At 51.1% G+C, this 15976-nt stretch overlaps 1 protein-coding gene across 5 annotated transcripts in view; it reads left to right on the plus strand.

Annotated features, from left to right (window-relative positions):
* LOC138165321 (single-stranded DNA-binding protein 3) overlaps positions 1-15976 on the plus strand; it is a 153333-nt gene that overhangs the window by 99517 nt on the left and 37840 nt on the right. For all 5 annotated transcript variants that reach the window (XM_069093514.1, XM_069093515.1, XM_069093516.1 and 2 more), the window contains exon 5: positions 12610-12699. In XM_069093514.1, coding sequence (XP_068949615.1) covers positions 12610-12699 — 90 coding nt within the window. The remainder of the gene's footprint in view (positions 1-12609; positions 12700-15976) is intronic.

Consider the following 15976-nt stretch of genomic DNA (forward strand, 5'->3'; position numbering starts at 1 on the left):
GAAGAAAGGAAGAAGGAAGGAAAAAAGAAAGGAGAGGAAGGAAAAAAAGAGAAATAGGAAGGAAAGGAGGGAAAGAAAAGAAAGTTATCTTCATTCTATGTATGAAAGGTGCTCCATGACAGTCATGGGCTCCCAGATGTCTGTCTGTCTCTCTGTCCTCCCCTGTGCTAACTGAAAACTGAGGCTGAAAGTCAGAGGGAGGACTGTCAAAGCCCTACAGAACTCAAAGGCAGAATAGGGGAGGGGGTGCCCAGTGTGGTTTTGTGTGTGGACACTGTTGAAAGTGCTTGCCCCAGGGACAATCCTCACTCTCCCCTCTAAATTATGTGAGATTGGCCAAGCCTTCCCCCTCCCCCTGTTGTTCATCGCCTCCTTGGCCCATTGGGCTCATTGGTCTAGAGCCCTAAACAGGACTCAGTCTGCCCCAGGCATCCTTGTAGGGCCCCCAGGTGAGGACCGAGGCACGGACTGGCCCTCAGAAGCCACTTAGCTGGGCCTCCGCCATACACATCCATGCTCTGCCAGATCTTGGAGTGAGCGCAGGTACCATGACTGACTTGTCTGGTTCTGTCCTCTTTCAGACACTTTGCTGCTTAACCCCCCAAGGCACCAAACCTCCTAGGAGTCTCCTGTAAAATGGGTCTAATTATAGCCCCTCTCCCCCTCTGCTGGGGTGGGGTGGGGGCCCAGCAAACTACTGCACTCCCTAAATGTTCCCCCTCATCAGTGGTCTTTGGAGGCCTGTGCGGTGCTGGGTGATCAGGACTCAAACAGGCCTGGATGCCTCTGTTTGCTAGGGCGCACCACCTCCTGGCATGCACCTGCTCTCCAGGGACCCAGGCAGCAGGCCCCCCAGGGCTTCCCCTGGAAGCTCTTCCCTATCCTCTGGCCATTGGGCCGTCCCACCAGGCCCCGCAGCATAGGCAGAGCTGGCCTTGTCGCGGCCTCCTGCTCTGCTCCCGGGGGCCACGTTCCCCTACCAGCCCCATCCTCTCATCGTGTCTGAGCGTCGGGGGCCGGCCCATGTGGACGCCCCCTGGGATGGATTGTTTGCAGACCCACTGCCTGCCTGGGTTATTTTGTCCAATTTCTATCGCCTTCTGACCTACATCATTCTTTATTTGCAAAGCCGTCCTCACAGGCAGCGGTAATAAATCAATTAAAGACTCTGATGAATCGCTTAATGGCTGACAAAATAACACTAACGCCAACAGCTTGGATCTCTCCGGCGGTACCAAAGGACGCTGGTTGACTCAGGGTGGAGAGACGAAACAGAGACTGTTAGCTCAATTAGGACAATTAGTGAGTGCGATTTAGGGGCTTAGCTGGCATCTGCTGCTGCACCGGGCGCGGCTCTGGTGGCTGAGCAAATGGCGAGATGCACCAAGCGGCCGTGGCTGGGGACTGGAGCTGGGGACTGGGGCTCCCTCAAGGCCCACCTGCTGCTGCCGGGGTGGGGGGGAGGGCTCCCCGTCCCCCACCGCGAGTGAGGGCACCACACCACACACACACATCCCTCCAAAAAAGCTATCTGTTCCACACACCTCATCACACATACACACACACACACTCACTCTCTCTCTCTCTCTCTCTCTCTCTCTCTCTCTCTCTCTCTCTCTCTCTCTCTCTCTCTCTCTCTCACTCACCTTTTGGAGTCAGGCCTCCCCTTCTCCCAGCTGCTTCCCTAGGATTAGGATGGGCCTCTGGGAAGAAAGTCCATGTGTACATGTCTCCTCATCTTCAGGCTCTCTGCCTGTCGATGCTGAAGAGAATCTTCTTGTCCTCAGTGGGCCTCAGGAAGAGCCTCGTAGCCCCACATGGGGATCCCAGGATCCCAGCTTGAGATCATCTAGTCCAGCACCTTTGGTTTGCAGATGGGGAAACTGAGGCACATCCAGATGCCTTGGAGGACCTTTGAATGGGTAAATAAAGGGGTACAGAGTGTGGCAGCCCCTCTTAGAAGGGATGGGTGGTTTCCCCTCAGCTTTTTTTTTTTTTTTTTTTTTGCTTTTTGGAGGGCAGGGCAATTGGGGTTAAGTGATTTGCCCAAGGTCACATGGCTAGTAAGTGTTAAGTATCTGAATCTAAATTTGAACTCAGGTCCTTCTGACTCCAGAGCCGGTGCTCTATTCACTGTGCCACCTAGCTGCCTGTACCCCTCGACTTCTTTACCTGTAAAATGAGGGGGATGAATGAGATGGGCCCGAAGCCCCTCTTTGTGACCCTGCTCTTAGCTGGAGGCTAGTCTTGGTTTAGTTCTTCAGGTCTGAGATTTCCTATTCCAGGATTCATCCCCATTCTCTGGCCCCTTTGCCTTTAGTTTGCCCATGGGGAACTTCACTGGTAGTATCCCCTGGCATCCACAGGCAGCCACCTGATGGCTGGGGTAAGTGGCCATCTCCCCAGTGGGCCCTGTTGGGGATCTGTCAGTAGTTCTCTGAGGCCTGCCTAAGGGCACCCTCTTGTATAACCTGCTAATGGCTGGCAGGACTCAGCAAGAAGCTTCTCTGTCTCTCTCTTCTCCCCTTTTCTTCCCTCCCCCCAAGGAAAAAACACAACAGCTGTATAAAGAGGCTGCTGCCCCTTATCAAGGCAGAGGGGGGCAGGCCGGAGTGGTGCATGACATCGCTTAATCTGGTCGTGCAGGGGCATGTGCAGGAGGGTTTGCCCACGCATGCCCTGTGTGTGGCGGGCAGGATGCACCAAGGGTGCCTGTGCATGGAGCTGAGCCCATCCTGGCCGACAGCCACCTGCCGTGCTTATGCAAGGGAGCCGGTCCTGGGGAGGGGCTCCTGGCCACAGGCCTCCACACTGTCACCTTTGCCATTTTCCAAGAGGTCATACACACTCACACACACCTGGGGGCCTGCCCCCAGGGGCTCTAACACTTCCTTCACCTGGGCCTCAGTTTCCTCATCTGTAAGATGCTGGGGATTGGGCAGCTGGCCTCTCAGCTCCCTTCCAGCTCTGCCTCTGCTTCTCTCGTCCAGGGGTGTTGATGTAGGGGTGAGTTGTCACAGCCCACTGTTTAGCGCTTAAGGTTTCCACAGGGCTTGGCTGTGGTGTCCTCACATGTTGGTGTGGCGGTATGGAAAAGGGCACTATCTGTCACCTTGACTTGAGTTCATATTTCATCTTGGACACTTGGCTAGCTGTGTGACCCTGGTCTAGTCACCTGATGTGTGTGAGCATGTGCGTGTGTGTGCGCGTGCGTGTAGTAAAATTCGATATGCTCTCTGGTCAGGGCTGTTGGCCATTGACAAAGATGAGCTAGAACCCCCATGCAGGTCCCTCCCGTGTGCCTGGGGAGGGCCCAGGCCATAGTTACTAAGGAGTGGCTTTCCTTAAACCCATATGGCAGGAGTTAGTCTTGGGTTCTTTCGGTCGGTCATCCATAGCTTTGTCCCCCACGGCCCTTGCTTCCCTTCATTGCCGAGGTAATTACTAATTCTATCCCCTTGCAACGTATCTGATCCCTTCTGAAACCCGTGACTGTTGTCAGCCTGTGTCTAGGGAGGGCTTGGCCCTGATGGCCTCTGCAGTTCCTTCCAGCTCTAGAATTATGAGCCTATGATCTCCTATCTGAGGTTCCACCGAGCCCCAGCAGTCTTCGTTCTGTATGCTAAGGGACCCCCTGAATAGCCCGGGCTTTGAAGAACGGGCCAACAGATAATATTGGGGTGTGGTGGAGGTCAGGCAGAGCGTTGCAGCCCAGGAGAACTCAGTGGGCGAGAGTTTTTGGTTTGCCCGTTTTCCCCAGTCATGGCCTTAATTAGTTAGGGAGCTTGGCAGATGGAGCGTCAGTGAGACCGGTGTGCAAATAGCCGTGTGACCCTGGACAAGTCACTGAGCCTGACTCTTTATGACAGTCTCACCCTGCAGTGTTACAGCTTTGCCAGACGTGCTACTTAAATGTTACTGGAATCACTCTTGTCTCTTGGAGGGCCTCGCCTCATACATCATAGGTACTGAATGCATTTCGCCCCAAATGAGTGAATAAAAGTAGGAATTGGTCCGGCATCCCATGCGCTGGTACAATGGGATGGCCCTGGGCCAGGGATCCCAGGAACGAAGCTACCACCAACTTGGTGCCAATAGAGCCAAGTCGGGCTTTCCCTGGAGGGCGGGGTCGCTGTCTAGTTCTTGGGACACAGAAGGGCTGCTGGGAAGAGGAGGCCTTGCTCTCGCCCAGGGGCCTGCACCATTTTGTCATCTCTGTCTTGTTTGTATTGGGGTGTTTCCCTGCCTTTCTGAGCTGTTCACACTTTTGGGTGGTGATGCTGTGTTCTGTTCACCAGCCATAATTTGTGGATCAGTTTCCCAGTCAGTGTGTATTGACATTATTTCCTCTTTTTTTGCTCCTATAAATATTTGGTGGACATGAGACTGCCTTGGGACATGCCTAGTTTCCAATGAGATAATATTTGTGAAAGCATTTCTATTGCTAGTAACTGTCATACAGTAGGTGCTAGATAAATGTTTATTCTCTTCCCACCCTCTAGTAATAGACCCTCTGGTTCCAAGGGTGAGGTCATTTCAGTCCCTTTCTTAGCCTGGTTCCCCAATGAATGGATCAGCTCCGCACTCCCCCAGCACTGCAGCCCTCCTGCACAGGAGGCTCTGCCCTTTTCTCATCCTGTGGCAGTTTGCTAGGTGCAAGGTCAGATCTCACAGCTGTTCGGATTATATGGTTAGTTTTATCATTTAAAAACCTCTCGTTCCCATCCTTTGGCTGCTTATCGTGTCTGTTGGTTGGTACCAGTTTCCTGTTTACCTTTTATGGGAGCCTGGAGAAGGACTCGCCCCAAGTTTCAAAGAGTATTTTATTAAGTAGAAATGCTGATATTTGAACCCAGGCCCTCCTACCACAAAGCTAGCACGCCTTCCACTGGGCCTCACCGCTCTCTCCTTTTTGTCTTGATTCCCTCCCTCCCCAGAGATTTAATAGGATCATGGAATGGAAAAAAGGGGGAAACTGAGGCCCAGACAGGAGAAAGTGAATTGCATCAGATTACAGAGGACAGAGTTGGAATCCCAGCTACAGAACAATGTTCTGGCTACAGAAATCTAGGGGTCTTGGAGCCTTTTCCAGGCAGAGGCAAACAGGCCTTTCTCCAATTCTCAGAGGTGGAATTCCTTGGCCCACAATGTGTACCCCTCCCTAACATGTTCCTTCTCTCTCTTGGGGATCTCTTTATTCTCTCTCTCACACACTCTCACACATACACACACACACACACACACACTCACTCACTCACGCACACACCCTCTGGGCCTCAGCTTACATGGCCTGTGCCAGCTTTGATGCTGCATTCTGGGCTGCTGGTAGCTTCTCATGTGGGACCAGGGTGTTACAAGCCAAAACTGGAGTGTTTGGGGTGGGGCAGGGGGAGGAGGTGGTAGGGGGCCTCGGAAGTTGTGCCAGAAAGCTTGGCCAGGCTGGGTTCCTCTTCTCTGGCTCCGGCTTCCCAGAGGCAGATGAGGGAAGAGATCACTCAGGGCGGGATCCGCAGTGGTTTGTGGGTGGGAGTGGTCTCGCGTTCCCTTGGGAGCCTTGCAAAACAAGGCTGAGTGGGTGGGTGGGTTGGGCTGGATGACTTTGAACTTGAAGGAGCCCACTCCCTGTCCCTCTGTCCCCATCTTAAAAAGGAGCACTTGGAGCCAAGGCAGGTTCTTGGCAACAGGGCTCGTGGGGGGCAGAGTTAGGGGCTTGATTGGAGACAATTCACCCATTAACAATTAATAATAATACTAGCAGTGCTGTTGGAGGCAGCCTGGTTCCATGTCTGGGAGGCCCGTGTCTGCCAGGCTAGATGACCCTGGATGAGTCTTCTCACCTCTCTGTCCCTCAGACATCTCCCTGTAAAATACTATGAAAATGCAAAGAAGGTGAAGTAAAGAGTTTCTTTATCTGTGAGTTCATTGATCAAATGAAATGATGTTCCAGCCCCCAGCAAGCTGTTACTTATTTACCTGGCGCCTTACAGATTCTGTATCCTCGCGGCCAGCATCATTACCTCCACTTTACAGAGGAGGAAACTGAGGCTGAGGGGTCACATGCCGTGCCCACAGTCCCACAGCTATGATCGCCATCCCGCTCTGTGGTTTCTTAACTTCACTTTGGGGGAGGGGGTGTGAACTAAGTTGAGATAAAAACTGCCTTCATGGAGCTCATGGTCTGGTCATTATTAGTAGTAGTTTGGGAAGGAAGGTGAGCACCAGACATTAGACTCTCTGGACGGGGAATGTCCCTGCATGGGGCACACCAGCCTCCAGGGTTGTTGTGAGGATGTAAAGGACTTAGCCTAGTTCCTGGCACATAATAGGTGTTTTATAAGCCCCTTGTCATCATCATCATCATCATTATTATGTGCTAAGTAATTAAATTAGTCTACACTGATGGGCTCCAGTGTAGACCAAGTAAAATGCCTACTATGTGCTGGGCCCTGCAGTACAGAAACAAAGGAGGACGCCATTCTTCCTCTCCAGAAATTCGCACTCTAAACAAACCACAACTAGGCTGATAAGTGTCCAGAGATAAATGCCAGGTCACTTGGGGCGGGTGCCTGGGTGGATGGGGCTTTTGCTGCAGCTTGAGGGGGGAGAGGGAGGCCATGAGGTGGGCGTGAGTCAGGGGCACATTCTGGGCTTGGAGATGGCCTGGACAAAGGTGCAGAGATGGGAGAGAGCGCATGCTGGGGACCAGGGAGCATCACAGAGAATCACACCCCCAAATGAACGTTCAGTGATCCTGTGGGAGTGGGCTTGGAGCAGACATGGAGGGCTAGGATTTTTATCACTTCATTCAGTGATGTGGGATGCCCAGGAGGAAGGAGAGACCGCACTGTGTGGACGGGAGCTTGTCCAAAGGAAGGTGAATAATCCAATTGGACCAGACCATAGTTGGCCTGAAGACTGTGGAAATGGAGGCTGGAGGCTGACCCCAGCACCACGTTGTGAAGGGCATCCGTTGGCATCTAGTCATTGCTTCCAGATGCAGGGACCCAAGTGTGTGTCTTTGTGATGTGTGATAACAGGGTATCAGGCGCAGTGATGCCTAAAGTTCCCTCCAGTCTGTGACAGGGCCCTGTTTGCTTTCTTTCCAAAAGTGTGAATAACTACTCCAAGGAACGTGGGTCAGGTGCCCAGCAAGCCTCCAGGGTTGGAAAGGGGCTGTGATCGCCCCAGGTGCCGGGTAGACACCTTGTGTGTAGGTTATAAGTCTGAACTTGACTTCCATTTGTCTGTGACATCACCCTTAGTATTTCCCGAGGACAGCCCACATTTACATAGTGCCCTAAGGTTTAGATGCTGGGGCAGTGGGGGTGGAATTGAGTAATGTCATATCCCCATTTTAGAGATGAGGAAACTGAAGGCCAGGGAAGAATGATCCAACACTTGCCCGACCTGAGTCAGCTCTAAATATCTCGTGTTGGAGTTGGGAGCCTGTGACAGTCTGTAGGACTCATCTACTTGAGGAGAGGACTTTGTTGGAGATCACCTGGGGCTGTTGGTCATGATCAGAAGCAGCTGTGGGACTTCCCCATCCCCGTCCCCTGGGCCCAGCTCACCAGTACAGAGCCTTTAGGGAGCAGCCATGGGTTTTCTTGTGCTACAGAGCTTGGGGCGCTGGTCACCCAGCTCACGTCCTCATCTCTTCATTCAGTTGGCATTAAATTAGCATCCTGGGAGTCTGAGTATTCACCAGGGAATCTTTGACTAAACATCTCTGACCTGCTACCCCTTCACCCCCACCCCTCCTCCAGACCCTTGGAAAATATCAGTGATCACAACAAGGAGGGAGGTCAGGGGCCTTTGGCCAGAGAGAGGGCATTCCAGCCGTGGAAGTTGCGTGTTTGTGTGGCACTGACCTCCCCGATAGAGGCGAGCTCCCCCTCCCCCCCCCCCCCCCCCCCCATAGAGGCAGGCTCATGACCTGACCCTGGGGGAAAGCTTCTTTATTTAGAAGGAAGAGAAGAAAATATTCTCTGAGGAGGTGGGGTTGAGGTACAGGGGAGCAGCCTGAGGTTCAAATCCTGCTTCTGACACATAGACTGTGGGGCCAGCAGTTTGTGAGATTCCGAGGTTCAGAAATGACTCCTCTACCAGGGAAGAGAAGACAAGATGACCGCCTCCCAGCCCTGCCTGAGGCCGGCATATGAGAGAAAGAGCTTGACTCTGCTCAGCCCAAGAGGCTGGATCAACAATGTGGGGGTGTGGCAGGGGTTTGCAAAGAGGCCATTTAAGCTGGATGTGGAGAACAAAACAGTTTCCTCATCTCTAAAATGGGGATATGACATTACTCAATTACTCAAAAAAACACACTCTGCAAGCGGGAGCCCGCCATCCTAGGAGACATAGATGGGTCTTCCTGTCCACACATGCCCCATCCCAGGGTCCTGTGATGACAGCTTGGTGGGGGAGGGGCAAGTGCCCCGTGGGGATGTCTCTCTTCCCTAGCAGCAAGGCCCTTGTGAAGAGGTCTCTCTGTGGGCCAGGCGGGATTGCCTTTGTCATTGTCCCTGTTGAGAACAGTATGGTCTTGGGTTCCTGTCCCGCTCCTGAGTTTCCAAAGCGCTTCATAGCGTATTAATTGCAGGAGGGAGAAGAAAGCCACCATGGTCTTTGGGATGGAGCTGGGCATCCTGTTAGTGAAGCAGAAGGAAGCAGAGGTCCTGTCTCTGCCCCCTCCAGAACTCTGAGGGTGAGCTTAACCTCTGCTGCCTCATCTGTACAATGGGCATAATGATAGCACTTTCCTCCCAGGAAAATCTTTTCCTCCCTCACTTTGGTGAGGGCCAAGTGAGATAACTTAGGTAATAGAATTGATTTCAGCAGATTGAGAACTGGTTTGGAGTCAGACAGACCCAGGTTCAAATCCTGGCTGGGTCAGCTTGTGTGATCCTGATTGAGTTGAGTTGCCTCTCCTGACTGGACAGTCTCAGGGGACCCCAGTGTCCAGGATTTGGCATGTTATCACTTCTCAGAGCTGGAGGCCCCTCCGGAGTCATCTGGCCAACATCCAGACTCTTGGCGTTGGCCCTTTTTCCAGGATCCCCAAGGGAATCAGTGGCCAAGTGGCCCAGGAATCTGAGGCCCTGGGTTTGAATCTTGTTTCTGTCACCTAGTACATATGTGACCTTGAGAGAGTCATTTCAGCACCTGGGCATCAGATCAGGTTCTGTGGAGAGAGTTGGACTGGGTGGTCCCAAATGTTGCTTCCACCTCTGACATTTGCTACCTATGTGAGTCTGAGCAAATCACACCTCCCCAGGCTAGACTAGAAGACCTGTGAGGTCACTTCTGAATCTGGTCTATCATACTGTGGCCAGGGTTCTAATCCCACCACTTTCAGTTTCCACCTGCAGGAAAAATCACTTGAAAGTCCCACTGAGAGCCTGTGTCTAAACAAGGCAGCTCCTCTGTGGCCTATCAGACAAGTGGCTTTTGCTTGAGATCTTCAGTGACAGTGAGCTCTCTCCCTCCCAAGGCCACCTGTTTCGCTTGTGGATAGTTCTGAGCAATTGGAAGTTTCTCCTGTCAAGCCTCAGTTGGCCTCTCTGGGGCTCCCAGATCCCCCTCTGGGGCCCAACAGAACAAGTGGAATCCCTCTTCCAGGGGCCATCCCTGCAGAAGCTTGAAGGTGGCCCTCATGGTCGATGCTTACTCAATGTTTGTAGAGGGACTCCTCAGTCACCAAGCCCTAGCTAGCCAGGACTGGACACTGGCTCTCCTGACTCACTTGACCACAAGTGCAGGCAGAATGACTGTTCCTCCTTCTTTCTCCTTTCCCAGTCTGATGAACAGAAATGACCTAGTTACCCTAATTCCCACCTCCCCAAAGTTTCTGCTTCTTATAAGCCAATCCTTTGTGACAGTTTGACTTATTTTTTTTTTCATAATTCATTCAACAAACATTACTGACTGCCAGGCCCAGGCCAGGGGAAATGGGGGTCCCTCGCCAGGCCCTTCTTCCTCTCCCAGCACAAGCAGCTCACTGCTAATAACAGCTAGTGATTGATGGAGCACTTTTAAGATTTGCAAAACATTTTGCATATGTTACTTAATTTGAGCTGTCCGGTAACCTTAGGAGATGGGGTGGGGGTGCTTCTTATCCCCTATTTACAGATGAGGAAGATGGGTCACAGAAGGGAAAAGCCTTTCCCAGAATCACGGACCTGCTGAATCCCTGAGGCAGATTTGAATTCAGGTCCTCTGACTTCAAGCTCAGGGCTCTGGCTGTCTCATGGTTTCAGGGCACAGAACCAAGTCCTGTAAGGGAAGGTAAAGAGATCCTAGCTCTGTCATTGTCTGTGTGACCTCAGGCAAATCACTTCCTGTCTGTGGGCCCTGCCAGTCAATCACAGGAGTAAGTGGCAGGTGGGGGATTTGAACCCAGTATATCTGACTCTAATTCAACTGTTTTTGCACTGCCCTGTGCTTTTAAATGAGAGGATTGGACTCAATGACCTCTGAGGTCTCTGGGCCTCATGCAAGCCCCTTCTTGCTGGGCCTCAGTTTAAAATGAAGGAATCAGGCACACTAAATGGTAGGGCTAAGGTTCCTCCGAGCCCTAAAAATAAGCCTGTGTCCCAACACAAAGCACATGTCCAGGCCAGGGCTCCTGGATTCCAGAAGGCACCTGCTTCTCCTGCCTCTGCCACCGGCAAACAGCTGTTGCTCACGTTCCGTGGCCACGTGGCCCTCTGGCAGCAAGTGTGGGGGCCCTGGGACCCGGGGCCGCCTGTGAGCGTGGGAACAACAAAACGTCCTTCTTTCACCCCAACACCTAGGAAGCTGCCAGCGCCTTTGGAAGGAGAAGATTCAGACCTCCTGAAACAAGGGAGTCTGGGTTCTTTAGAGTTGGCCATCTGGATGGATGGCGTCGCCCTCCCCTCCTTCTCCCACCAGGCCATGGGCGGTTCATCCATCTTTGCTTGAAGGCCTCCCGTGAGCTCTTCCGTCTAGAGGTGGCTGTTCCACTTTGGGGTAATGCCCAAAGACGTTTGTTCTCCATGTCCAGCTTAAACAGGCCTCTTTGCAAACCCCCACCACACCCCCACATTGCACTTGCCTCTTGGGTTGAGCAGAGTAGAGCACATTTCTCTCATATGCCGGCCTCAGGCAGGGCTGGGAGGTGGTCATCTTGCCTTCTCTTCCCTGGTAGAGGAGTCATTTCTCAACCTCAGAATCACATCCTGCTGGCCCCACAGTCTGTATGTGTCAGAAGCAGGATTTGAACCTCAGGCTGCTCCCCTGTACCTCAAACCCACCTCCTCAGAGAACCTGGGGCTTCCAAGGAATGCTGGGAGTTCTGGGAAAGGGGTGGAGAGAGCTGACCTGGAGAGTCTCCCGATGGAGCTTTCTCTCAATGAGGAGGGGGCGTCTGTTCTCCTCATCCTGCCCCCACTCTGCAGACTCCTGCTTCTCTGCCTTCCCCCACTCCCACCCCCCGCACACACACACAGACACACATTTTAAAGTCCTCCGCTCCCTGCCAAGACATAATTATTAGTAATAAATTACATGAAGGAACATTTTCACAGAAGCCGCGACCACAAACAAACAAAGCAAACAGGCCCGGCTCCTCTGGCTGCCTAATGGGTACCATCGGCGCTACCCACCCTTACCCCCCCCATCCCACTACCCAAGCTGCCTGTCAGCAGAGCTCAGCTCCAGTATGGGCAGGGGCCTGAGGCCTCGCTGCCAAGCCCTGTGGCCTGTGCTAGGTCGGAGAGGGAGGGCAGAGCGATTCAGCAGCATTACCAAGTTAGGGCGCCATTGTGGGGGTAGCCTGGAAAGAGCCCGGCGGCTGTGGATCAGGGGACTTAGAGTGAAGCCCTGCTCACGGGAGCTGGGGCAAGGCCCTTCACCTTTCTGGGTCCGAGTCACAAGCGGTGCACTCAGTGGTTTCCCTTTGGACCTAGTTCCAGCATTCTGTGTTCTAAGTTCCCTCCCAGTTCTGACATTCCCTGTTCTGAGCTCCCTCCCAGCCCTGACATCCTATCCAATATTCAACAATGTACATCCTATGGTCTCATGCGACTCTTTCCAAATTCTGTATAACACCTGTGTGTCAGGACAGGGATATTTCTGGGTAGGCAGCATTTGAACATTTTATGCCTTTTCTTTCATAAAAAGAATAGTATGATTTCCCTCTATCTGGCTAATGGTGCTACCACCCCTAACCCCCTCCATCCCAAAAGTCTTTGTGTAGCTTTAAATTTGAAAGTATTCTAAGACTTTAGTATAAACATGGGTAAGAAAATGATCGATGTAGTCCTTGCCCTCAGTGTACTTATCCACAGGTAGTGAGGAAAGCCCCATTCTTAGAAACCTGGTTTCAGACTTCTGCTCTGACACATATGACTGTATACAATATTTCATACCTCCAAAGCCCAGTTTTCTCACACGTGAAATAGCAGTGGCCACCTTTGCACTCCCTCCCTTTCTTAAAGGGAGCACCCAGCTGAGTCTCCAGATAAAGTGTTGAATTGAACTGAGTCACAGTGCAGCCAGGGAGAGTGGGCACAGTATTCCTCCCTGCTTCCCCCGGCAGTCCCAGGTTCTAGTTTCTAACCTTCCCCTCTCTCTTTTTTTTCTTCACAGAGTGCAGCTGCGGCCCCAAGCCCTGTGCTGGGCAACATCCCGCCCAACGATGGCATGCCTGGGGGCCCCATCCCTCCCGGCTTCTTTCAGGTAGGCCTGAGCCTTTGGCCATCTCCCTTACTTCCCTAGACCAAGCAGCCGAGTGGAGTGTGGAAGGCGGGCTGGGAGGGCTTTTGTGGCTAGCTCAGTTTGCCATGGTCTAAATACTGTTGATGTGACACTTGGTTCAAACTCTCTTAAGCTCCTATTGCTTCCTACCACCACCATCCCCTAAAAAAAATTTAAATTCCCTGCCATTTCAGTCTGTGTCCTCACTGCTGAGTTGGCTTTTTCCTGATAAACTGGTTTAGAATTTTGATTGGTTTAGTTCCTTTTGTGTGCTGGGTATCATTTCCCTTGGAGTTATTGTGAACCATTTTCACTAAGGTAGAGTTGTGCATCTTTTGGCATTTTCTTTTTCATTGTCGTCACCTTCTGGTTTTCCTGGCCCAAACAAACAGCCCAATACAAACAGCTGGGTGCTGGCAGGGTTGGGGCCTGAAATCTTTTCCCTCTGGTTAACCACTCAATTTTTTCCAACTGTAATCACAGAAAGTGTTTGACAAACAGTTGCTGAGGCTCTCGGCCACAGGCAGAAACAGTCTTCGCCTGGGTCAGGGGCCCTGGGGTCTTGTTGATAGTGCCTTACTGGGATATCTTAGGGAGATTTTTCTCATCACAGTGGTCCTGTTTTGATCCGGAGGGCTCTCTCCCCTCCCCATCCTCTTTCTTATTTTTCCTTTGCCTCCACCCAGAGTAATCAGTCCATTTGAAGGCACAACAACACAGGCTCTAAGAGCTACTAATGGGTAGGGCCGTTATGAGCCTTGCTCAGATGGACATTTCAAAGATTCATGAAAGGTAGCAGCATATCTTTAATTTCCCTGAGAGATCTTGGGGCTCTGGGTCTGGGAGGGCAAGCCGTTAACCACGGGAAGTCTTGGGACACTTAAGCTGTGTCCCTAAATGCTTCCCGTGGCACTCACTTGTTGAGAGAGATGGGTTTGTTGCTTTCCCTGCCAAGTTTCAACTCTAGCAGGTGGTCTTCAGCAATGATGGGGTAGAGTTCTTTCTACCTAAGTCTGGCCTTTGTTTGGGGTGTTCCTGATTTCTCCCTCTTTGAAGTACCAGAATTCTTTTCATCATCTCACCTCTTGGCTACCTCTAGCCAAGGTTTGTTGATGGGTGGCCAGGGACCTCACTGCAAGAGAGCAGTCAAGTTTTCTCATTTCCATGCCTTGTCCCAGCTTACCGTGCCCCAGCTCCAGGGCTGCCACCTCCTTCCCAGTGCTGTTCCTAGTCCCGACTCTTCCCCTATCCCCCAAATCCTTTCTCATAGCACTTATCATTTACTAGAATTCATGTTGCCCATTCTTATGGACCTACACCTCTGATCTATCACTGATGGATTATCAACTGTTTGAAGGCAGAGACTGCATCTTGTTCAGTCTGCTATCTCTCCTTGAGCCCAGGTCATAGTGGATGCCGGATCAGTGTTTCTTTCATGAGACCTAATGCTGTTTCACAAGAAGAGAGAAGAGAAATAGAGAAAAAAAAATTTCTTGACCTTTTGTATGTCCTGGAACCTTTTAGGTGTCTGATGGGACCTAGGGCCCACTTTTCAGAACTATGCTTTTAAATGCATAAAATAAAATATGTAGGAGTATAAAGGAAATCAGTTATATTGAAATACAGTTGTTAAAAGATCTTTTTGAAACCTGACCCCAGATTAGGAATCCCTAACTAAAGATTGGGATTGGGGATAGGGTAGAGGAACTTCAGAGGCCACCTTGTCCCAACCCAAAGGAGAAAATAGACTCCTGGAGTGGTGACATCTTGAACTTTGTGTCCAGCAGAGATCTTAAAATCAACATGTCCAAAGCTTTACTCCAGACCCTCCCCACTTCCAAACTTTCCCATTACTGTAGAGAGTAGCACCACCCCCTAGTCCCTCAGGTTCCCAACCTAAGAGTCACCCTGGACTCTTAAACAGTCTCTCACTCCCTGTTTCCAAGCTGTTGTCAAGGCTTGTCGATTTCACCTGTGCAACATCTCTTGTCAGTTTTACCCGTGCAATCTCTCTCATCAGTTTCACCTCTGCAGCAACTCTTGCCTGTTTCACCTCTGGAGCATCTCTCCTCAATATCATCTCTGCAGCATTTCTCATAGATTTCACCTCTGCAACATCTCCTACCAGTTTCACCTCTGTACTTTCTCCTCAATTTCACCTCTGTTATACATCTCTCCAATTCTTCACCTCTCCTCTTACTCTGCCCCCACCCTGGGGCAAGCCCTCAGCATCTCACACCTCAGTTACTGCAATAGCCACTGGTGGGTTTCCCTGCCTTAAGCTTCTCTCCACTCCAGTCAATCCTCTACTCAGCTGTCAAAGTGATTTCCCTAAAGCCCAGAGCTCACCATGTCACCCCGCCCCTACTCAGCAAACTTTGGCTCCCTCTTACCCACCAACAGCAAAGATATCTTCTGGTACGCAGAGCCCTTCATTACATGGTTCTCCCCATCTCCGTCCATTCTTAGACACATAAACTCATGTGTACTCTGATCCGTTGACACAAAAAAATGACATTCCATCTCTTGATTCTGGGCATTTTCTTAGTCTGTTCCCCATGCTTGAAATGTTCTCCCTCGTCATCACCACCTAGTGCCTTCCTTGGCTTCCTTTAACTCCCACCTTTTACAAGAAGCCTTCCCCAACCCCTCTTTATTCCAGTGTCTCTGTTAATTATTTCCTATTTATCCTGTTAATTAACTCCTGTTAATTATTTACTATTCATCCTGTATACTGCTCATTTGTACATATTTGTTTGCCATTTAATTGTAAGTTCCTTGAGGGCAGAGACTGGCTTTTGCCTCTTTTTGTATCTTCAGTACTTAGCACAATGCCAGAGTAGGTACTTATTAAATGCTTCTTGACTAACTGAAGTGATTTTTCCAAGATCACACAAACAGAAGAACTGGTTGAGACTTGAACCCAATGCTCTTTCTGCTATGCTACTTTAAGGAATCCAACTGGACAGATGTTGGGTGTGTAGTCAATACCAGCATTTTTTCCCTGTGTTAGGCACTGAGGATACAGTAACAAAAATGAGATGGCCCTTGCCCTCAAGGAGCTTACATCCTGAAAGAGGGAAACAGAAAGGCCTAGTCATGTCACGGTCTTTGCAGGAGGTAAGAACAACTCCGTATAGGAGATGGGACTCATTTTGCAAATGAGGCAACTGAGGCTGATAGGGATGGAGGGGCTTTCCCAGTGTCATATACATAATACTCCAGAGAGGCTCAAATCAGGGTCTTCTGATGACCAATC

The sequence above is a fragment of the Petaurus breviceps genome, unplaced genomic scaffold, assembly GCF_028583685.1.
Source record: "Petaurus breviceps papuanus isolate PSGF00001 unplaced genomic scaffold, PetGlider_PUasm1.0 208, whole genome shotgun sequence".
Taxonomy (NCBI): Eukaryota; Metazoa; Chordata; class Mammalia; order Diprotodontia; family Petauridae; genus Petaurus; species Petaurus breviceps.